This window comes from Fusarium graminearum, chromosome 2 (genome assembly GCF_000240135.3).
Source record: "Fusarium graminearum PH-1 chromosome 2, whole genome shotgun sequence".
Classification (NCBI taxonomy): domain Eukaryota; kingdom Fungi; phylum Ascomycota; class Sordariomycetes; order Hypocreales; family Nectriaceae; genus Fusarium; species Fusarium graminearum.
The window spans coordinates 7,576,890-7,598,688 of record NC_026475.1 but is presented as its reverse complement, the minus strand read 5'-3'; the positions used below and the strand labels follow the sequence as shown (position 1 = coordinate 7,598,688).

Sequence of the window (21,799 nt, the reverse complement as noted above, 5' to 3'; positions counted from 1 at the left end):
ATTTTTCCCTATGTCCTCGCAGAGAATTTTGGCGATTTTGAAATCCTGCTCAATAGCTGGACTATAGAATGAGCATGCTTCGAGATACCCCAAAGCAAAGGTGGTCCACCTCTTATCCACGTCAGACGCGATGTCACGAATGTAAGGATACGGTGATACGCTGAGTGCGAACACGACGCAAATCTGGCCGAATATTCTATACATGATAAGCAAAGATGCCATGGAGCAGAGAGGGGAGATCTCACTGGCAGCAAACGAAAAACTTGAGAGGATTGCAACTTCTCATAGAGTCAGTGACTTGGATGACGGAAGACCATGATAATACCGCGTTTATGGCATCGCGACATTTTCGAAGATGGCCTTCGGTCAGGGAAGATGGTCTTTCTAAAGCGCGATGTCTTATCAAGTTAGCGTGTATACATATCTACACGGAATAATTCTTACAATAGTGGTCGGCCGATGTGATATCTCGCGACGAAGTATCGAGCATGCAGCCAAGCCGTTACAAGTGCATCAGAAGGAGACTCAGCAAGCGTCAAAGGTGACTTTGGGTCGAACTGTAGCATAGGCGGCAATCTTTCTCTCCACTGTTCCAACTGACGAATGAGTTCATCCTCGACAGGTTCGGGCGGATAATCGGCCGTTGGATCTAACTTTGTAAGCATATGACCTCTATATCTTATACCATGGACTTACTAAAGTGAAAGAGACTGTTCCGTGCTCTCGTCAAAATAAGGCGATGCGCAAGTTGCGACAGAAAATGATAGTGGAAAAACGGGTCGTCGCCAGGGTAGCGAAACGAACCAAAGGAAGCAATATCCTGTGCAGAAATGAACTTGGGGAGAGCTATATGCTCTTCCAGTTGAAGGCAGTTGCTAGGTGGGAGATTCAGTTCTTGAGAGAGAACGGCTTCAAACATGCTTGTTATCCAGAAGAGGCGGGATTGCATGTCGAGCATCCACTCGTCTCGGTCTCTCGATAGACTATCAAGGTTAGCTATGTTCTCATTTCTGACCCAGATGTCTGTAGTACTTGTTCCAAAAGTATGCACTGCATGCACTCGCCTTGGTCAACATTGCCCACCAGTCCACTGGTCGTAGAGCCTCTGCATAAAACAGCCTACTATTCGTTAACATGTGGTTTGAGGCCGGCTCGAATCAACACACCCTGACAAAAGATAGAACTGACACGCCTGTAGGTCCTGTTCACACATCAAAAAGCCAAACCTCTTTCTCGCTTCATTGAAAAAGTCCAGTCCGGGTATTTCTTCGTCCTGTCCAGTGCCAAAATCAGGGTAGGGGCTGGACGCAGGCGTGGGTACAAAACCTGCTTCACGCATAGCCCTTTGTCCCATCAGTCCCAGCGCCATAACCACAAGGACGATACAGGTTTCGATACAGATACCAAAGTTTCCATCAATGGCTACACCCAGCGTGCGCTGGAAATAGGTCTTCTGGTCCAAGATAGGCGTCGCAAGATTGAACGTTGCGAAATAAACATCAGACAACTCCTTTAGCGTCGCGATACTTAATTTTGAGAGCCAGTCAGAAGACATGTCCACTGACGTCGCATGAGGTAGTTTCGGCCTCGCAGCTTCTATGCGCGTCGAATACACTGCGCCGTTCATCTGACACATCAATTTCACGGATTCAGGAAGTGCAGCTTGTATAGCGGGCCAGAAGAGAACTTGATGCGCACTGAAGGATATTGCTGGCTTAGGATCGCTTGTCGTTGCAGAGGGCGATTCAACGACTGTGTCGCGGCGTTGAAGCAAGAATGAAGGTACGCCAAGGACTTCACTTGAGTTGGCTGGGGATTTCGGGTTGAAGGGACGAAGAGCTGTAGAGAGGATGCGAGCTGCTTCTGGAGGATTGGAAGAGTCTGACTTTTTGCCATCGTCAATCTTACCCTCGATGCGACGAAGGATGTTGACGATCATTCCCAGTGAAGCCTCGTTTCTGCTGATGTTAGTATGTTGCTACTCCATTCTCGGAGTGGGCGGACAAACGTACCGCGTTGCTTTTCGCTGGGTAAATTTGCACTGAAGTCCGAGAGACTTGCATAGTCCACATGGGAAATCTTCATCACACCTTGTCTTCTTTTGACGACAGTATTCACATGCCTACGCGATACAGTCAGATTGAGTTGAACAATTTTCATTGAGATTGTTACCTGTCTCGCGATGAAACCACGCTGCCTTTTGGATGGAGGTCCTTCATCGGAGCCATGTGCCTCAAGAGCAGGGCTGCTCTCTTCTCGTTCTGCCATGCGATCTCAGTATCTCTTGTTGTTATAATGCTTGGCGATGGTTAAGGGCACCGGGGAAGGATGACAAACTCCGGATGTTCCACGTGCAGGAATTTCATGATGCTTCGGTAGATGGATATGATGCTTAAAAGGATTTATCACTCAACAGCAACAACGCGATGTTTCACAACGACACACAGGACGATCGAACTTTTCGATTCACGCAGATTATATGAGCATCCTCAATCGTATTACAGTTTAACAGGTTGTTCTTTATTTTTGCTATGTGATTGTTCACTCGACACATTTGTGTTTATGCCTTTGTCGCAACAACAAATAATCTAGGGAACGGCAAAAGCACCTTTCCATCATTTTGCGCCTTGTAAGCCTTCTTCAGCTTTCCCAGGTATGTCTCAATGTATTCTTTCTTCGCGTTCTCGTCAAGCGGGTCCACATAAGGACGAAGACCCGTACCCTTGACCCATTCGACAATACCTTCATGGTTCTCCATCACGTGCATGTATGTCGTCTGCCAGATGTCAAGATCTGCGCAGAGAGGCTTGAGGCCATCCCAGATCTCGGTTGGTGAAGGGAATTGGTCACGGGAAATGTTGGCGCGCTTGAGCGTCTCGGACCAGGGTTTGTTGGGCATGTCAGCCACTTCGCGCATCGAAGCGTGGCTGGGCTCGTTAAGGTTGTAGGGAATCTGGAACGCGAGACTTCCGCCTGGCGTGAGATGATCCATAAGCCGTGTAACAATCTCGATGCGCTTCCCATTGGGTAGCCACTGAAACACGGCATTGGAAAAGAGCACATCAACAGGAACGTCGGGCTTGAAGGATTGGAGGTCGGCAACCTCAAAGTCCACGTTTGGCAAAGTTTCCTTGGCCTTCCTGATCATGTCAGGGGACGTATCAAAGCCCGAGATCTTTGCATTGGGATATTGATCTACCAACACGGCGGTTGAGTTACCGGGTCCACAGCCGATATCCACGACGCGCTTTGGCGAGAGGTTGGGCACGTGCGCCAAGAGATCTATCGAAGGTCTTGTGCGATCTTTGAGAAACTTGGAGTATTGGTCTGCGGACCACGTATCCTTGTTGGCCTGTGCCATTGTGGCGGAGAAGTATCTTTTGGATACTGGTTGGTGTCGCGTGAGGGAATGGGAAAGATGACGTCGTGATAGTGAAGCGACGCGGGACATTGTTGATGTTTATTTGAGTGAGACTGTGATATCAGAGTAGTCTGTAGTATTCCTTCGTGTATAATGGCAGGAACTTTGGTATTTATAGTAGTTGGCCAGTGTTTTCATGGCTAATATGACCATACCAAGGGAGGCTATTCGGCAAGATGATGATGACTTGCTCAGCAGGTGACGGATCTGGCCGATCGGAGTCCGAAGGTCTCGTCCGAGTGAGCGGGACCGATTCGGCTGAGTGTCGGTCTTTCGGAGGTGGAATCGGCAAACGGCATAACGACGAGGTGAATATAACGCCGATTGTCGATTATATCTATGTTTGGCAAGAGACTTGTAGTTTGTTGGAGTTCTTCCGGTTTTGATACGAGATGAATTGACGTAAATAGACAAGTGAGCAGTTATCACCTAGGATTGGGTCAAGTTAATAAGAAAGGACGTAGCATTTAAACACACAAGAGCAGCCCAAGCAACTCACAAACACAAGTCATGCAGAAAATAACAGTATTAAATAAGGAAAGGCAAAAGAAACAGATATATACAGTTAGATCATAGAATATTAATGTGAATACCCCTCATAAAACAACACAATAAATAGACTACCTAACCAGTCTATTCATGTCTTAATCAACTGTTACCCTAGACTAAGAGACGCGAGAAAATCGCGATGCAAGAACAAGACATGTTCTAGAAGCGAGCCAATCATCAATAGTTCCGGCCGCGTGGCCTAATGGCTAAGGCGCTAGATTTCGGTGTCCAGCAACTGAACTCTCTAGAGATTCCAGGTTCGAATCCTGGCGTGGTCGATAATTAGCTGGTTATGTATTTTTGCCAATTTCATCAGTGTTCTTTTTGCTGGAGGAGACAATGGCAGAGGAAAGGAGACAACAACACGCACAACGCTTCAGTGAACAATTGTGCAAGCATTTCTCTTTATCGATCATTCATGCACAATTCAGGGTCCAGTCGCTAGTCATGTAAGTAACGATTGTCCCTTTTCTTCCATATCTCCGGCCATACCGATTTGGTTAGCTTGTACCAGGAACTCGGGAGTTGAGCACAACAAGACACTACCGTTGACACTATCAAATAGTGTGGGTGGCCGATTCTGTTCGAGACCGCCGACCGAGATGTCACTGTTTTGCTAACCATGCAGGTTGAAATTACGAGACAAGGACGCACAGCGAATAGAAAAGCAAATTGGTCATCTTTATTCAGCCTTGAATCGTGGCGATGAGATACACGAGTCTTCGCATGCCACGTGAACTTGTCAAAGGACAATTCTACCGAGACAACGGGGAAAGCATAGATATTGCAGATCTCTCTGACTGCCGAAAATCCCTGCGATAAAGCACTCCACATCTTTTATACATATCAAGAAACTCGTCTCTGATACTATGTCTCGACAATCGCTATGCTCGATTTGCTTTTTATAGACCCCAGCCATACAAACACTGCCTCCTGCACTTCTCATCACAATACGCTTACTGGTGACATGCTGATGTCAAATTAAAGGTCCATATTACTCATCGATAAGTCAGGTACCGAAACACTAGGACTGTCAATAGCCCTACAAACCGGCCGAAGAGGCGCTGGCTGAACACCCTCAAAGGAGTTGGCTTGCACCGCCATAGCACACTATCGAACGCCTCTGGTTTCCACAACACCACGCAAACAGAGCAACGATAGGGGTAAGAGAAGAAAAACAAATCATGATAGATACTTCATCAAACTACAAAAAGAATGGCTTGAGCTGTAATTCTAAAGTCTTTTACCTCACCCTCAACCGCCCAACTCGGTCAGCCACTCATTCGTTTCTCCCTCTCTTCTTTTGGTTTTATCCAAAGTTCCGCTCACTATGCGCTCTTTCGTTGCCTTTGCGGCTTTGGCCCTTTCGGCCGCTGACCTGGCTACTGCAGGTCCCTGCAAGCCTCGTCCTACCACCACAGATGCCGCATCTACCGTGGATACCTCAGCTACCCTCAATCCCACAGCTACCTTGGGTACCTCGGCTACCTTGGATGCCTCAGCTACCTTGGATCCCACAGCTACCTTGGATGCAACCGAGACTACTGCTGGTGCTGATGCCACTACCCTACCTGATCCTCCGACCAACAAGCCCATCGAGAACTCATGCACAGGTGGCGGCATGACTGACCTCTCCGCCTTCAACAAGGTGGGCGACGTTAAGCCTAACGGACAGGACGGTTTCACCAAAGATGGAAGCCGAGATACTTCTTGTGCTCAGCTCACTGCCAAGTCCACTGGCCCTACTCGCAAGCGTCAGGATGCTGGTGATGTCGCTACTCTTGGCCAAGACCTCTCCGGCCTCGACACTCGCACCAAGTACACCGTCCAGTTCTGGTACCGTATTGCTACAGCCCCTACCAGGAACAATGACTGTACCCTTGAGGCCTATATCGGTAGTCTTCGATTTTTCAACACTGCCATCTTTGCCAACGATGCTAGCGACAGCTACATCCAGGTTCTCACCTCCACCACCGTTCCTGCCTCCCAGGGTGAGCTGAACTTCAAGACCACCTGTGCCAACGGAGATTCTGCCTCTGTTCTCATTGACTCCGTCTTCATGTCCAACCAGGTCACTCCTGAGAACATTGACAACTACAGACTTGACTTTGGTGATGGCCAGATTCGTGAGCCTACCAACTCTCCTGCTACCACTGCCGGCACCCAGCTTCCTCCCACTACTCAGCCTGCTGCTGCTACTACCACTTCCGCTGCCGGAAATGGTGGCAACGGCAACAACTCTGCTCAGCCTACCTCTGCTGATCAGAGTGACGCTACTACCCAGGGCAACTCAGAGTCTACCGAGACTGGTGCTATCAAGCCAACCACTGCTTCCCAAGACGGCGAGGAGACGTCTCAGCCCACTCAGGGCAGCGGCTCCCAATCTACTTCTGTTGCTGATGGAGGCTCTTCGGCCACCACTAGCGCCGCTGGAAATGATGGTGATGCTACTACCCAGACCCAGGGCTCTCAGCCTACATCTGTCACTCAGGGCTCTGGCTCTGACGCCACTACCCAGTCCGAAGGCTCTGGCTCCCAGCCTACCACTGTTTCTCAAGGCTCCGACGTTACTAGCGAGACTCAGGGTTCTGGCTCTCAGCCCACTAGTGCTACTCAAGCCTCCGAGTCTGACGCCACTACCGAGACCCAGGGTTCCGGCTCCCAGCCCACCACTGTTTCTCAGGGGTCTGATGCTACCACTGAGACTCAAGGATCTGGCTCTCAGCCTACCTCTGCTACCCAGGGCTCTGGCTCTGACGTGACCACTGCCAGCAGTGACTTTGCCGAGACCCAGACTGCTTCTTCCCAGGGCACTCAGTCCAGTGCACCAGCATCTGAGCAGACGGAGGCCACCTCTGTTCCTACCACCACCGCTGCCTCTGAGAACGAGTCTAGCCAGTCTACCTCTGCTCCTGTTGTTGACGAGGCCGTTACTACTACTACTGCCGCCGGTACTGACTCTGCCTCCGCCGCCGCCTCCGAGTCTACCTCTGCCGCCGGCATTGAATCATCTTCTGCCGCTGGTTCTGAGTCTTCCTCTGTCGCTGTTGATGAGTCTGCTACCACTACCACCGCCGCAGCCGGCTCTGAGTCTTCTTCGGCTGCTGTTAGCGAGGCTGCCACTACCACCACTGCCGCTGCCGGCTCTGAGTCTACTTCTGCTGCTGGTACTGACTCTGCCTCCGCCTCCGCCTCCGAGTCTACCTCTGCCGTCGGCATTGAGTCTTCTTCTGCCGCTGGTTCTGAGTCTACTACCGCCGCTGTTAGCGACGCTGCCACTACCACCACAGCCGCTGCCGGCTATGAGTCTACTTCTGCTGCTGGTACTGAGTCTGCCTCCGCCGCTGTCTCTGAGTCTTCCTCCACCGCTGTCGATGACGCTGCCACTACTACTACTGCTGCTGCATCCGAATCTGAGTCAACTACAGCCCCTGTTTTACGAGGCCGTCACCACCACTACTGCCGCCGCTGGTACCGACTCTACCACTGAGCCCGCTGGTAGCGAGTCTACCACTGCCGCTGCTGATAGCGAGTCTACTACTGTTTCTGTTGATAGTGCGTCTACCACTGCCGCTACTGGTTCTGGGTCTACAACCGCCGCTGTTGACGAGGCTATTACTACTACCACTGCTGGTGCCGATAACGAGTCCACTACTGTCGCTACTGGTTCTGAGTCTACTACTGCTGCTGGTACTGAGTCTGCCTCCGCCGCTGTCTCTGAGTCTTCCTCCGCTGCTGTCGATGACGCTGCCACTACTACTGCTGCTGCCGCCGGCTCTGAGTCAACTACAGCCCCTGTTGATGAGGCTGCCACCACTACAACTGCCGCTGCTGGTACCGGCTCTACCACTGTACCTGCTGACAACGAGTCAACTTCTGCTTCCGCCAGCGAGTCTGTCGCTACCACTACTACTGCCGGAGCTGAGTCTACGTCTGCTACCGTTGGTGATGGCTCTGCTACCACTACCACTGCCCCAGTTGATACTGAGTCTACTTCCGCTCCTGTTAGTGAGTCCACCGCTGCTACTACCACTGCCACTGCCGGAACCGAGTCTGTCATTACCACCACCACTGCAGCTGCTGGTACTGAGTCCACCTCGGCCGCCGCCAGCACTGAGTCAGCTTCCGACACCGTTAGCGAGTCTGTCACTGCCACCGCCACTGCCACTACAAGCGACTCTGCTACTACCACTGATGCCTCAGTTGCAAGCGAGTCCGCCACTACCACCGATGCCTCTGTCAGTGAGTCTCTTATTACCACCACTACGGCTGCTGGTACCGAGTCTTCCTCCGCTCCTACAACCACCGAGGCCTCAGCTACTAGCTCTGGCACACCCGATGAGACCACCTCTACCTCTTCTTCTGAGCCCACCCAAGCCTTTGTTGCCCGCGCTGAGCCTGCCCGCACAAAGTGTCTCAGCACTAGCAACTCCGTTGCCAACGGTGACTTTGACAACGGTGCTGCCGACTGGACCTTCTCTGGAAGTGCTACTGCTGTTGATGATAAGGGACATGGTCCCAAGGCATACACCATCGGTTCCTACGGTGTTGGATTCATCGGACCCGCCACTGGCTCTTTCAGCCAGACCATCAGTGACCTCGAAGTTGGTGAGAACTACTACCTCAGCTACGCCTACTACGTCGATAGCGATGCCAGTCTCCCCGACAACGAGTGCACAGTCAAGGTCACCTTCGACTCTGCCGAGGTTGAGACCTTTGATCCCTTCTCGGAATCCGAGGCTCGTGACGGATTCCGCAACCGTGTCTTCCAGGTTGCTCCCGATGCCGCGTCGAGCGACCTCTCGTTTGAGCTTAGCTGCAACAACAACCCTGACGCCTTCAACCTGATGGTGGATGACGTCTACCTTGTCCGTTGCGACGAGTAAACAGTAAAAAATCTTAGGGGATGAAATGAAATAGTATTAGGCATTCTTAAACTTCATTGTACTTAATTTATACTTTTAATGATCCTCAATCAAGCTCATAAACTATTGAAACGTTACTTTTGGTGGTGTGTATATGCGTTTTGATGTTTAATTTCTTGACTTGACAATGAGGCATTGAGGTAAGTTACTAGTGTTGGACCGATACGTTATGTGAAGTAGCTTAACTCCTCGGCTCCGTGGATACCATGAATCCCATATCTTCGAAGACTGCCTCAAGCTCCGCAAGAGCCTCTGTCTCTATGGTAGTAATGACAGCTGACCCTTTGTGGATGAATGATACTTTACCTTGGCCATGAGTCTTTTCGAGGTCAGCAATAAGCGCTTCGAGGTTGACGATTCCAGCATTATCGATGACACGTAAAACCCCGGAATTATCTGTCTTGAACATCTTGATTTTTTTGATGAGAGAAATGGAAACATGAAGTTTATGGGCTCGATTGATGTTGGCCATATCACCCTCTACTTCAGTACAGTTATATAGAGTAGATTCGTCAAGGCTGGCAACTCCTGATGGAAAGCAGCTAATAAGAAAGACCGCAATCATCTGTTGCAAACATAAGTGAACATCTGGCATCACTCCAAAGAACCCTAGAGTTCATCAGAGTCTCACTTGTCTAGGAAAGTGAATAAGATTACACTTTGTAAATGCAGAAATCTGAACCATATCGGTATATATTGACCCTAGGCGCTACAGCTACTCTTAGATATTCCATCAACCCGACATTGGCTTTTGTGCCCAAACAGTCTTCAACTTGATCCAAGGGTGATGGTTCTTTCTGTCGCGAATCTCCTTTCGGAACTGAGCGATGTAGACGTGTACTTCTTGAGGGGACCAACCCAAGGTGTTGGCCACGAAATTGACAAGTCCTTCGGTGTCCTGTGTGCTAAAGAGCTCTCCAAATTGGCCAATCTCTTTCAGATGAGGGTCTTTGGGGAACGGGTTCAGGGGAAGCTGAGAGATAGAACGTTAGCTTGGACAAGCAATGTTGTAGTTGCGAATGGACGGGACTTACCTTGGAATTCCATTGGTTGATATCAGTAAAACCAGCATTCTCAACAGCTTTTTTCTGAAGGTCGTCGGCAATAACAGTAAAGGTGTTACCAATGACCTTGGATGCCTTGATGAAGGTAGGTCCCCACTGACCCATAGCAGAGTCTAGCTTCACGCTGTCATCGTCGCTTTCAATAGTAGGTGAGGCTTCGTAGGTCTCAACCCAGCCACCAGGCTTGAGGACCTTGTAGGCTTGTTCAAGTAACTTGTTCCAGTCAATATCTTACTAAAAAAGCGTGCGAAGAGTAGTGAGTACTTACCTGGTTCCAGTCAGGAATACATCCAACTAGATAGCGTATGTGAACATAGTCGAAGCTATCGGGAGGGAAAGTCCAGTCTTGGTTACAGTCCTCGATTTCGAACTTCAAGTTTGGCGGTACCCAGGAAGGCTGGATAGGGGAGATATCGGTTCCGATGACCTCGCAACCAGGGAATTTGTCGGCAAAGTCGCTATTCAGTTAGATACGGTCATTGTAGGTATTTCCGTATCGCTTACATGGCCCAAATTCCAGTTCCACAGCCAATATCCAGGACTTTCTGAATGTCTTTGTCCAGGGGGGCTAAATGCAACTCGCCGTCTTGCGCAAGGGTGAACATGTGATGCCTAGAGTAGTTGTCAGATCCTGAGTCGATAAGGCAAATGTCCGCTGATGGAACCTACGCAATGTCCATGGCCTCGCTCTGGCGTTCATCGTTTGAACCCCTATCAATATCATTAATACAGGAATTGCTATTAGTAAATAAGATATCTACCAGTAAGCCGCATTTCCTCTTTCGCTGTGGTAGGTTCTGCCGTTGATGGTGCGATAGTGGAGAATGCTCGAGGTGATAGAAGCAGTGGAGCTTTCAGCATCGGCTCCAAGACCTGGATCAACCTCGTCCTCCTCATCTTCTCCAACTACAGTGTCGACCTCAATTGTCTGCGTAGCATTGGGAACACTTCTTGAGCTAGTCGGCGATCGAGGCGCCGACTTCTGACTCTTGGGGCTGCTGGCAGGCATATTGATAGTAGCGATAACTATGCAGAAACCGACGAACAATGCGGAAAAAAAAAAGAAGAAAAAAGAAAAGAAAACAGGGAGTGATTGGCCAGGGTCCGAAAGCCTCTTTATTATGTATCGTAAAACCCAACCCTGACATTAAACCCTCACATGTTATGATGATGGTCTGATTCGGACATGGAACAGTAGCGTCGCACTGCACAATCTTTAGTTGTCAACGCGACACAAGCAAAAACCGTCGAAAACCACTCGGAAGAGGTGGTTAAGCGACCAGACCAGCCCATTCGAAGTGGGATTGGACGGGGGTTAGCTTGTCAAAAGCTGCCACGAAACATGGAACCCCACTGATATAGTCAGGGATCTGCGGATTTGTGCGACAGGTTGAGCCTATTTGCGACGGGCAAATTGTATCTTGAGAATAGGAATAATAGTAGTTCGTGTCAAAAGATGCCGAGCCGAGGTACATAGAGACCGAAAAAGCTTTTTAACATATGAACTGAGTGAGGATCCTTGTCTTTTAAGAATTGATTGCATGTCAGACTGACACTCAAGCCAACAAGTACCGCACCGCACCGCAAAATCCACAACGCTTGCTGTGTGACAACAACTAACCAACTGCATATCACTTGACATATCCGTGCATGCTTGTGTCTGCCATTGCACATATAATGCACATTTTATCCGGGATTAAAACTCTTGGCAATGGAACCAACCATTGCGACCACGACACTTCACTTTCTCTCATCATGTACTACTAAGCATTCTATTCTTGAGTTTCTGGGGTAGTACTGATACGAGGATGGATTCCAAACTGCTCGGCACTGACTCCTCTAATCACTCGGAAGCAGGTCGAGAGACAGTATACTTTTGTTATTATTGTCCCACCCGTACAAAACATGGGTAATGAATATGCCACTATACTAAGTGAGAAAGTAGGTGAGGTAGTACCGTTGCGAGATTTGGCGCCAAGATTGTTATGGTTACAAACACAGTTAGAAACATACCAATGGCCACAAAAATGATGATAGTTTTTAATCAGGGATGTTCTATTTATTACCATTGGAGAGCTTGCAAAGACTGAAGATATCGCGTGGTGTTCCGTCGTTCCCACTTTACCTCACCACACTTGTGAATAGTATTAAGTTATTCTGACTTCAAATGCAACAATAAGAGGCAGATTGTTTTAGGGTGCAGAGCATAAATGAGTTGCGACAACAGCAGCTCAAACAAAATGGGCATACATCAACCGACGACTTTGCAATCCATCCTCATGCGATTGGACATGCAGCATCTAGTTCCACGATGCGTTGGTCTACTTTTTTATGTAAGATTGTTAGTATTAAGAAGCAGAATGGCCAAAACTTAAAGGTGACGGCGATGGATGATGTCAAAAATGGGCTAAAGGTCTTGTCTGCAAATATATATATATATTTCCGTCCGCATACTAGTCGAGCACATTGTAACAATATTCCTCCCATGTAGGAGTCACTCCAACCATGCGAAGCTTGTCTCTCAACCTCACTAGGTCTTGAGACTCGCTTACCATGACGAGCGATTGACCCCTGATGTCCCACTCCACCTTTCTCTCACCATAGATCGTATCGAGTACCGGAGTAAGCTTACGGTAGTCCGTGATCTCGTACATATTGAGAAATTATGTGTATCCAATGCAATGAGACATGTTCAAGAGTGTAATACGAGGTGGAACTGGTGATGATCTCTTGTTTTACTTGGGTGGTTGATTTGCGATGAAGTTTGGTAATAAGACTGGAAGCAAGGACAAATACCTAAGGGGAATAAATAGTCCATGAAGAGGCCTATTGACAGAGAATGTGGGAAGATGAACTGCGCAGCAATGCATCAACACATACTAGTCACTGTACCCGTTTCGTCTGTTTCGCTGCTCAACACCCAGTGAAGTGCAAGTGATGACTTCCATCGTGAGTAAGTCCCATAGGATATGCATTTGAACTGACCCGGCGTTAGTCAGAGACATTATCTACTCCCAACAACAAAGTGGCTTCGGCGAGTATTGATCCATGGAACCAAGTGGGTGTCATCTGAGAGTGAGACTCTTAGTAATACTGGGGCAAGTGCGAGATGAATTGATGAATGAATTGTTCTTATCTATTACCGTCTATTGATCATAGCAGACGGGTATCGTAAAACCGTTTTCCCATTATTCCTTTTGCGATAAAACCCTTACAAGCGCGACTTGGTCTCCTCCTCCCGACCCTTCAAGTTAGGGTGGGCATCACGAACAGGTCGAGTGACGACGTAGAAAGCAAAACCCTGAGACTTGGTAGAGAACTGGACCTTGGAGCCGACGTGGAAGAAGGCAAAGTCACCAGCGGTGAGGTGATGGGTGATACCAGTGGCCTCGTCCTGAGCACTGTTAGTATTTTGTGAAATGAATCTAGATAGAGAAACAAGCATACCAGAACATCGACTTGACCGCTCAGAACATACTTTGACTCTTCAAAGTTGTACTGCGCAGGACGGGCAGGGCCGGCCTCAATCTTGTAGAAACCAGAGGTGATGTGAGCGGGGGAGTCGGTCTTTGTGCGGATGCTGTGGAAGTCGGCTGTAGTGGCGTTGACGCCGTTTGGCAGAGGGATGTGCTCAAAGCCAGCGCCCTTGATGACGGTGAGAGGTACGGGGTTTCCAGACATGTTGACTTGGTGGGACTTTGTTTGTGAATGGGATAATGCAGAAACCAGAAGGTTAAAAGTAGTGTAGAGATAAACAGACCTGGCTTTATATACGTTCAGACAGAAGGGAGATATTTCGGTAAGTGTCCCGATGCTGGAAGCACGGGAGTAGTCCCGGGCTCCACACGGGATCGGAACGTTAGCAGATGTACATGCGCTTTGTGTCACTGTATAACCATTTGTTTGGAAGAAGAAACTCGGTTTTAGCTGTAATAATACTATCTGAGACCTCATCCTGGCTAACTGTAATATAATTATAGACACATATCGATATGTAGCAAATGCAAAGACCATAGTTGACATCCTCCGCGTCCGGAGTTAGCGTGGCGATGCGGACTAGACTTGGCTTCCGTCCTCCGGCATTTCTTTCACGTGATCGGAGATCTGTCACAACTCCGGAGGGGCTGGGGATGCCATTAAACCCAATTGACAATTCTCAACAGGATGGAATGGCACTATTGGATGAATAGTCAATACCTTACACAGGCGATCTATCCTTCTTAGCGAATCTCTTTTTGACATGTATCAACTCACGCCATTATGTTGATGGCTGGACGACTCGAAGTAGCATCTTATCTCTGTCCTACATAACGTCCAGTCCAGGTCTAGCCACGAACATATCATATCATATTGTGATGATATTGAGTTTTAGACAAAACTTATAATACGATTCACGTCTGGATCCAATGTAGTTGCCGGGTTAACATCACGAGATCAAGTCTCAATCTTGGATCATACCACAATGGAAAGTATTACCAGTCCACGTGAACATGCATTGGTTCTTCCAAATCTAAATATTAAGTCTGGCGTGTGTAGTGACTGGTGTGGCGCGAATCATCAGAGGATTCTTGATCCACAATGCAAAAGACTTCTGATCTGCCCAATTCTTACTCTCCTCACATAGTTCAAAGTCAAAGCTGAACACAAGCGTTGTCAGGATGAGTCTCATCTCATGCATCGCCATGTTCTGACCAAGACAGTTTCGAGGCCCAAATCCAAACGGCTGGTGAGCTTCAAGGGCATCCCCAGCATATCTAGCCTCCGTCTTGAGCCATCTCTCAGGCACAAATTTGTCAGCATCTTTAAAGTTGGACTCGGATCGATATGTAGACCAGTGATGAACCGACACGCGTGTCTCAGCTGGGATGTATTTGCCGAGGATTTGCTGACCACCAGGAGAAACCACGCGAGGGCTGCCGATGGGGACCGGAGGGTAGATGCGTAGAGCCTCCTTTATACAGACGTTCATATACTTAAGCTCAGCGAGACGTTCGAATGTGATGTCGTCTACTTTGTCGAACTTGCTCCGGATTTCTTTGAGTAGGATGTCCATCTTGTCGGGGCAGCTGAGCAGATAATAGAGACAACCGCTCAAAAGTGTAGCTGTAGCATGTCAGTGCCAACCCTGTCCCGTCCAATATGGAAATTTAAACTTACCCGTGGTCTCAGACCCAGCGAGCATAAACAACTCTGCGTTAGAGTGCATTTCCTTGACAGTAATTCCCTTGCCCTCCTTTGCCTCCAATACAAGGTTCCAAACATCGGGCTGATCAGACCCATTCTCCAATCTGCGATTGACGCGCTCCTCGGAATGCTTGCAGTGGGTGACACGCTGCTGTGTTACCGACTTGGGCTCAAATCGCGTGAATAGTGCGTTGAGAATAGGGTAGTAGTTGATCATGGAGGCAATTGGCAACATCTTCAGTGACTCAAAGATTGACCTGACCCAAGGGCTGTACTCGTTCTTGGCAAGAAGATCCAAGTGATCTCCAAAGCAGAGCTCAGCCATCACATCAAATGTTGTAAAGTTAAGCAGCTGACACATTTCGACTGGCTTGGCTCCATTATCACCAACTTCTGAGATCTTGTACATGAGAAGCTCCGAGTACTTCTTGAAGAGGGGCTCTTGTTTCTTCAACGCGCGCTCAGAAAATGCCGGGGAGAAGAGCCTACGCATACGTGTGTGGTTCTCAACGTCAGTTGTAAGCATGCTTGGAACTCCTGTCGAATTTTATCAATGACCAGAACTGGAAGGATGGTGGTGAGCTCGACTGGCTTACCGTTGACTGGCTGAACAGAAAACTCCTGCGCCTTCTCAGAGTCTTTTGGCCCGTGAATGTCATTCCACGCCTGAGTGGCAGCATAGCTTACGTCCGTCGGGCCAAAGCGAACAACAGGTCCATATTTGTCATGTAAAGTTTTCATCCACCGTACATCTTCGCCTCTGAATGCCACGAGCCAGTAAGGAATCCTCGTGATACCGCAGATCTTGGGACCGGGGATACTAGCCAATGGGTGGAATGTGATGTAGTAGATGCTTGTGCAAATGATGTAGAGGACGAGCGACCCTGCCAAGGCAGTCAGAGCGATGAACATCGTGACGAGATTAGAAAAAGCAAGCACGCGAGGCGAACAACGGATATTGCAGTGAAGGGCGTGGGTTGTTTTATGAGAGGGGCGGCACGACGGTCATAGAGAGAGGGAAAGAGAAAACACCTGATTGTGACATAGGATATGTACTGGTCGTGATTGACGCGGTCTTCCTCGAGACGAGACTAAGTCTTCCAGCGGGAACCGGGAGTCTCGCCTCGAAGACCCTTGTCGGTTAGAGCCAACCGTTTGGCATGTTTGTCGAAATGAGACTTGCTAGTTAATTTGGTAAGTGGCCGCTACCCGGGTTTTATTTATATCTTTCCTGAGTTTACGGTTACTGAGCACTTGCATTTTGACGTCCATGGTGATGCGTCTCATGAACTGTACTTATTGGTAGATTAAATTCCACCTAAACGATGCCGTGAATCGCTACAAGAATGAGAAAATTCCTCATTCTCTTGAACGGAAGCAGGGGTTCACTTATAAGGTTTACACTAGGGCTCGCATTGGGTCCACAGTCAAGGATTCCCAAAACCACTGACGACTGAAGGATCCAGCCACGAAGCAACATTGCGTTGGGCGACGACGAGAAAATCAGGTCATCTCGCGGTTCGACTATTTCTGCCAACTGCCGAGTACCCTTCATTGAAGATCAGTGGAACTAATAAATGACTGCTGATGTTCGTCAAGCACAGATACAAGAGCTGAAGTCAGAATGTCTTGTTGAAGTCAATGAGCTATGATGATATTAAGGTGACAAAACCTGTCACCATTAACCGTCAATCAGGCTGTGAGGGTGGAAACTCAACGGCCACTAAAATAGCTTCCGACTAAGTTTGCAGTTACCATTATTCCCCTCAGCCCTGGGGTTCAAAACAGCAACGGACTTTGGGGATAGCTCGTATTCAGCTACGGGTTACTGACTCGTGCAACACATAGGCATGCCGGAAAGGGTGCGGAGTGTCCGTGAATAGGCTAACAGCGCTTTGTTGATAGTAATAACAAGGAAGCCTGCTCTTAATTTGATCACTATCAATTTGCTCGTTTCCTCTCCTGGACCCTGCAGGCACTAAAGACCGCGCCAAGCCCCGTGAGGAACAAAAGAAAAGAAAAATGAAAGATCAGGGGAAGAACTTATCAGCCGTTTATCTAAGCGGGACAGGGAGTCAAACAAGGACCTGGAACGAGCCAGCCAAGAACGGTACCTGGACGCTGCAACCCTCTGCCGGGGTCGGCGTGGGGATTGGGAAAATCTCAAATGCCGACGTCGGGTTATAAGGTAGGCACTGAACCAACAACCCGGATAATACTACTTTTTCGTATCCTTCTTGAAAACCGTACACGTGCCTTTCAGCAGTTTCAACTTTCTCGGCCACAGCCAGACATTCCCGATGGCTGCATCCATGACGGGAGAGCAGATCCAGGCTCTGGTTGAAGCTCTGCCTCCTTTAGAACCAAAGGACTTGGGACCAGCAGTTCAGGGGTTTGCACTGGCTTTCGGTATCACCAGTGTCGTTGTTCTATGCCTTCGACTTTACGTGCGTGCTGGTTTGTCTGATGTCTCGCCACGACTTTTAGGCATTGAGGATTATCTAGCTGCGCTAGCAACTGTAAGTACCTATACAGTAATTGACTGACCTTGTGAAGCGTAGCGTGTCGCTGACTACGATTCCCTCACCAGCTTCTATTCATACCGGCTATAGTCTTTTCTATTCTGACGACACGATACGGAGTTGGATCCCACGATGTCAACATCCCATCGCCGTTGTACCTGGTAAAAGCCACGCAATATCAGACCTACTGGGAGGTCTTGTACTTTATCTCGTCGACCATAATAAAATGCGCCATCGGCCTCACGTGTGTCCGAATCGATGTCCGACGACGAATCACCATCCCTATCTATATCAACATGGGAATCATGATCATCATAACCATCCTCGCCTTGGCTTATGTCTTCGCCAACTGTACACCATTTGCTGCGACTTGGAATCCTGCTTTGTACATCTTCCCATTCGCTTCTGGCCCGCCAGGTTCTCGGTTTACAATGACTAACGCATATTGGTAGGGGATCATGCCAAAAGGAGATCAGTTTGCAGCTTGTCAGCTACATCGTCTCGGCCATACAAATGGCAACTGATTGGGCATGCGCAATTATTCCATGCTTCATCGTAGCGGAACTGCAAATGTCGAGGCGCAGAAAAGTCTCTGCCATTGCCATTCTCGGCCTTGGTGTTTTTGCAAGTGTCGCGACCTGTGTCCGTATGCCATACCTCAAGTACTACGACGTTGCCAAATATCCTAAGGAAACAGCATGTGAGTGCTTATTATCTTTGTACTATGGTTAGCCAACGTACTGACTGAAATCATTTTAGACCATCTTGCCGTTATTAGCATTACCTCAAACGTAGAATGCTGCTTGGGAATGATCGCTTGTTCGCTACCACCTCTTCGAAAACTATTCAAGTTCTATTATGGTTCTTCTCACGAGGGCAACTACGAGATCACAGGCGAAGTAAGTCTTCCCCAGAGTCAGACCCCACACAGCTCTCCGTCATCTACTACCGTCCAAACAACATGTCGCATGCTAACAATGCTATTTTAGAGCGATCGCGGTTTGTCAAATTCCAATGGTGGTATCAGGCTCGACTCAGTCGGTGGTCGAAGAGGGACGTTTCATGCGTCAGCAAAACCAGATACCAAACGTTCTCGAGATAATGAGACGGATGACGACAACTCTAGTAGCAAGGGAATTATCCGCAAGACAGAAATTACTGTTAGTAGTTCTTCGGATTTCCACGTCTAGCCTTAGAACATAAACAAGATCAAGCTTCCATTTGGCATGAAACTCTGGCAAGATGTATATTTGTCCAAGGTCACTACAGTGGGGGGGCAAAAAGTTAACATTTATCGTGCTGTCTGGCGAACATACAATAAAGCCATTAACTTGGTGATAAAGTCTATCTTGCTGGGTTATATACACTTTATCACTTGACTTAAAAATCAATATTCGGAATCAAATCTTTAGCAAAACTTATTTTCTTTGAGTATATATAGCCAGTCTTGCACCACTTAATTTTCACTTCTCACTACCACCACAACAACAAGATTCCATCGCCATTTCGCAAAAATGTCTTCCAAAGAACTACAATACGGACCCCTACCCGAAGATGAGGCTTTATACCTCTGGATGCAAAATCGATGCTCCGTATCCTGGCCCAAAGTACTTCCACCAGAACTGTACCAACCTCCCTCTCCGAGTCCGAGGCCAGCATCACCCAAACAGTCTACAGTGGTGCAAAACAGCTACCTGTTGAGCTTACCGCTGGAATGCCTCCAACAGATCATTCTACTTCTAGATATTGAGTCAGTGTTCCAATTTAGACGGACAGCTATCGAATGTCAGCAGAAGGTAGAGAGTTTGTTCGAGTTCCGGCGGATGACCAAGAAGCATGCGCACGACCTTCTTGACGTTATATTCAAACATGAGGTTGCCGAGCATATTAATCTATCCGAATTTGACTATCGAGTGTGCAACAAATACTGTTGTTACTGCAATAATGTCGCCAACTACTTAAACATACAGACATGGAAAAGGGTCTGTCTGCCCTGTGCTCATGCGAAAGGCCGTTCTGGTTACCAAACACATTCGACTGATGAAACTAAGTACGTGTTTCGCATCTTGGCTTTGATACGTCTTGGAATTGAAGAAAAAATGATATTGGGTTCCAATCCTGATCCGCGCACGTTTCGCTTTCCCCTTGGAAACAATACGGAATTACACGATCAAATTCTCATCAACGTTCCACCTCTGGACCCAAAAACCGGTCGCTTCGAGTGTGGGGTATGTTGTGACTTGTGTCTGATGGACTGGTGTGTGCCCGAGCGTGTCTACGATAGAGAGGGGTTTTTGGAACACTTCCGGCAATGTGAAGACGCTCAGAGGGAGTGGAGACAAGAGTTGAACGAGAGAACAACGACCTCGGAGGAAGACAAATCACAGGATTCAAAAGTGTTTCACGAAACGTATCAAGTTGATAATCCTTTCAAAGGCCTTTAGAGTTATATTGTTAGGAACCACAGCAAGAACTTGTCGAGCTGGCCCCAATGGTTATGTTATATACAAGAATGAAGTCTATCTTTCCATATTACACGTTGTAAATCCTCCAAGTGGAGTTGGAAAATTAATTAATGGATATCCCTTAGCAAGAAGCAACGCTGGGAACGTTCTGGCAGCTGTCGTACTTCTTTCCACCAGAAACTTGAACGTTGGACCAAGTCCAGTTAGTGCAAGCTCCCTTGCCACAGACGATAGCAGCATTCTTTCCCTTGGCGTCAACGGCGTTCTTGCCCTTGATGTTCTTGAGGGTGAGGTTGGTGATGGGAAGGCCGCTGGTAGGGTCTCCGTGGAGGTCACCACCATCGTAGTTCTGCTCGACGAGAATGCCGTACTTCTGGATCTTGGTGAGGGTGATGTCGGAGTAGGTGACCTTGTTGATCTTTCCGGTATGGTTCTTGAAAGCCTTGACGCGGATACCGTTGGCAGAGTTGGCTACCTCAGAGTTAAGGAACTGAACGTTGTCGACGACGTTGTCATCGCGGCCTCCGACACTGCCGATGGAGAGACCGTGGCCACCGTGGCAGTAGCCGTTCTTGAAAATGATGTTCTATTACAGTTAGCAACCTTGTCTCCCAGGATCTGACAAGTCGAACTTACCTTCCCAGAGTTAACAGCAACACAGTCATCCTGGTTGTAGACCTTGGCGCCATCAATGGTAACACCAGTGGAGGAACCGATATCGAAAGCATCAGTGTTGTGGCCACCCTGGGAGTCACCATCCTTGTTGTCAAGAGTGAACTTGTTGATCTCCAGACCGTTCACGCCATTGATGCTGACAGCCTGGACAGGGGTGTTCTTGACGTAAAGGTTGTTGATCTTGGAGTCGGTAAGCTTGTGAGCAGCGAAGAACTTGGGCTTCGTAATGCCACTGTTTCCACCCTTGCCATCCCAGTACTTCTCACCACCGGCGTTGAGAATAGCACCAGATCCCTCAACGGTAATCTTGTTTCCAGAGATCTTCATGAGAGGACCCTTCCACTCCTTGTAGCCCCAGGTCGTGGTTCCCTTGAAGATGACCTTGGTGTTGTCCTTGAGCTTGCTGAGATCAAGAGTCACACCGCTGGGGACGGCGACACTGTCGAGGACAATGGTGGCGCAAGAAGCCTGGGACTTGCTAGCCTTGGCAGCACCATCGGAACCGGAGAAGGTGCAGCTGGTAGCACGCTTGCCGTAGGCGTGGACTTCGGGAGCTTGAGTAATGGCCGGAGCTGAAGGAGCGGCGGCAGCGCTGCCAGCCAGGGCAGCGAGAAGAACAAATCCAAGCTTAGTCATTTTGAAGATTAGAAAACTGCTAGTTGAGTGTTGGATAAACGAGTGTGTATGTCAAGAAGTGTGGACCTTTGACCGGCAAAAGGAATGTAATAATGTGTGCTGTATTTTCTTCTTTCATCTAGATTCTAGCAACAGCCTTATATATAATCGTCTTACATGAACGCCGAGCCTGAAAATGCACGGTCAAACCCCGTTATACCCGAGTTTCTCTCCTTCGAGAAGCATCACCACTCCTGCATCTGCGATGGAGCAAGTTTATCCTCCAATGACACGGAGCGCCCAGGCATCGATACGGACCGAGTTAAATGAAAGGGCATGAACGGAGGGTATCGATCCTGCACGGATTTGGACTTGGGTT

General features: G+C 48.5%; 12 protein-coding genes and 1 non-coding gene across 13 annotated transcripts; 5 read left to right on the top strand and 8 right to left on the bottom strand.

Moving 5' to 3' along the window:
* Positions 1–330: 330 nt before the first annotated feature.
* On the bottom strand, positions 331–2,261 carry FGSG_12496 (uncharacterized protein). The gene is made up of 6 exons (XM_011324275.1): positions 2,173–2,261; positions 2,013–2,056; positions 1,167–1,752; positions 1,033–1,090; positions 507–695; positions 331–424 (listed from the first exon to the last, which is right to left on the bottom strand). The coding sequence occupies exons 1-5, from the start codon at positions 2,226–2,228 to the stop codon at positions 693–695; spliced, it is 747 nt and encodes a 248-aa protein (XP_011322577.1). The 5' UTR covers positions 2,229–2,261; the 3' UTR covers positions 331–424; positions 507–692.
* A 299-nt stretch (positions 2,262–2,560) lies between these two features.
* On the bottom strand, positions 2,561–3,479 carry FGSG_12495 (trans-aconitate 2-methyltransferase; the record flags this gene model as incomplete). The annotated part of the gene is made up of 1 exon (XM_011324274.1): positions 2,561–3,479. Exon 1 carries the CDS (start codon positions 3,359–3,361, stop codon positions 2,561–2,563), a length of 801 nt encoding a protein of 266 aa, XP_011322576.1. The 5' UTR covers positions 3,362–3,479.
* Positions 3,480–4,158: 679 nt separating this feature from the next.
* Positions 4,159–4,248, top strand: FGSG_20618. Its single transcript has one exon. It is a non-coding gene; the product is annotated as a tRNA-Arg (tRNA).
* A 167-nt stretch (positions 4,249–4,415) lies between these two features.
* On the bottom strand, positions 4,416–4,804 carry FGSG_12494 (uncharacterized protein; the record flags this gene model as incomplete). The annotated part of the gene is made up of 2 exons (XM_011324273.1): positions 4,416–4,586; positions 4,625–4,804. 2 exons carry the CDS (start codon positions 4,802–4,804, stop codon positions 4,416–4,418), a joined length of 351 nt encoding a protein of 116 aa, XP_011322575.1.
* A 787-nt stretch (positions 4,805–5,591) lies between these two features.
* FGSG_12493 (uncharacterized protein) lies at positions 5,592–6,732 on the top strand (the record flags this gene model as incomplete). The annotated part of the gene is made up of 2 exons (XM_011324272.1): positions 5,592–6,655; positions 6,696–6,732. The coding sequence occupies 2 exons, from the start codon at positions 5,592–5,594 to the stop codon at positions 6,730–6,732; spliced, it is 1,101 nt and encodes a 366-aa protein (XP_011322574.1).
* A 288-nt stretch (positions 6,733–7,020) lies between these two features.
* Positions 7,021–8,856, top strand: FGSG_12492 (uncharacterized protein; the record flags this gene model as incomplete). The annotated part of the gene is made up of 1 exon (XM_011324271.1): positions 7,021–8,856. One exon carries the CDS (start codon positions 7,021–7,023, stop codon positions 8,854–8,856), a length of 1,836 nt encoding a protein of 611 aa, XP_011322573.1.
* Positions 8,857–9,628: 772 nt separating this feature from the next.
* FGSG_03189 (uncharacterized protein) lies at positions 9,629–10,968 on the bottom strand (the record flags this gene model as incomplete). The annotated part of the gene is made up of 6 exons (XM_011324270.1): positions 9,629–9,868; positions 9,930–10,172; positions 10,228–10,417; positions 10,464–10,571; positions 10,629–10,670; positions 10,721–10,968. 6 exons carry the CDS (start codon positions 10,966–10,968, stop codon positions 9,629–9,631), a joined length of 1,071 nt encoding a protein of 356 aa, XP_011322572.1.
* A 1,411-nt stretch (positions 10,969–12,379) lies between these two features.
* Positions 12,380–12,725, bottom strand: FGSG_12491 (uncharacterized protein). The gene has a single exon (XM_011324269.1). The coding sequence runs from the start codon at positions 12,611–12,613 to the stop codon at positions 12,413–12,415; it is 201 nt and encodes a 66-aa protein (XP_011322571.1). The 5' UTR covers positions 12,614–12,725; the 3' UTR covers positions 12,380–12,412.
* Positions 12,726–13,170: 445 nt separating this feature from the next.
* Positions 13,171–13,640, bottom strand: FGSG_03190 (uncharacterized protein; the record flags this gene model as incomplete). Its single annotated transcript, XM_011324268.1, has 2 exons — positions 13,171–13,353; positions 13,407–13,640. 2 exons carry the CDS (start codon positions 13,638–13,640, stop codon positions 13,171–13,173), a joined length of 417 nt encoding a protein of 138 aa, XP_011322570.1.
* Positions 13,641–14,469: 829 nt separating this feature from the next.
* On the bottom strand, positions 14,470–16,076 carry FGSG_03191 (uncharacterized protein; the record flags this gene model as incomplete). The annotated part of the gene is made up of 3 exons (XM_011324267.1): positions 15,740–16,076; positions 15,117–15,680; positions 14,470–15,062 (listed from the first exon to the last, which is right to left on the bottom strand). The coding sequence occupies exons 1-3, from the start codon at positions 16,053–16,055 to the stop codon at positions 14,470–14,472; spliced, it is 1,473 nt and encodes a 490-aa protein (XP_011322569.1). The 5' UTR covers positions 16,056–16,076.
* A 1,894-nt stretch (positions 16,077–17,970) lies between these two features.
* FGSG_03192 (uncharacterized protein) lies at positions 17,971–18,855 on the top strand (the record flags this gene model as incomplete). The annotated part of the gene is made up of 4 exons (XM_011324266.1): positions 17,971–18,050; positions 18,118–18,365; positions 18,425–18,564; positions 18,655–18,855. 4 exons carry the CDS (start codon positions 17,971–17,973, stop codon positions 18,853–18,855), a joined length of 669 nt encoding a protein of 222 aa, XP_011322568.1.
* A 324-nt stretch (positions 18,856–19,179) lies between these two features.
* On the top strand, positions 19,180–19,706 carry FGSG_03193 (uncharacterized protein; the record flags this gene model as incomplete). Its single annotated transcript, XM_011324265.1, has 2 exons — positions 19,180–19,450; positions 19,636–19,706. 2 exons carry the CDS (start codon positions 19,180–19,182, stop codon positions 19,704–19,706), a joined length of 342 nt encoding a protein of 113 aa, XP_011322567.1.
* A 545-nt stretch (positions 19,707–20,251) lies between these two features.
* FGSG_03194 (polygalacturonase 1 precursor) lies at positions 20,252–21,441 on the bottom strand (the record flags this gene model as incomplete). Its single annotated transcript, XM_011324264.1, has 2 exons — positions 20,252–20,716; positions 20,767–21,441. The coding sequence occupies 2 exons, from the start codon at positions 21,439–21,441 to the stop codon at positions 20,252–20,254; spliced, it is 1,140 nt and encodes a 379-aa protein (XP_011322566.1).
* Positions 21,442–21,799: the final 358 nt, after the last annotated feature.

Bases quoted from the DNA above. Each gene is read 5' to 3' on its own strand.
- FGSG_12496 (XM_011324275.1), bottom strand. From the start codon at position 2,228: ATGGCTCCGATGAAGGACCTCCATCCAAAAGGCAGCGTGGTTTCATCG. The intron at 1,753-2,012 runs GTACGTTTGTCC...GCCGCGACACAG, and splicing joins ACCCAGCGAAAAGCAACGCG to TCGTTGAATCGCCCTCTGCA. The intron at 1,091-1,166 runs GTGTGTTGATTC...CTCTACGACCAG, and splicing joins CAGTTCTATCTTTTGTCAGG to TGGACTGGTGGGCAATGTTG.
- FGSG_12491 (XM_011324269.1), bottom strand. From the start codon at position 12,613: ATGTACGAGATCACGGACTACCGTAAGCTTACTCCGGTACTCGATACG.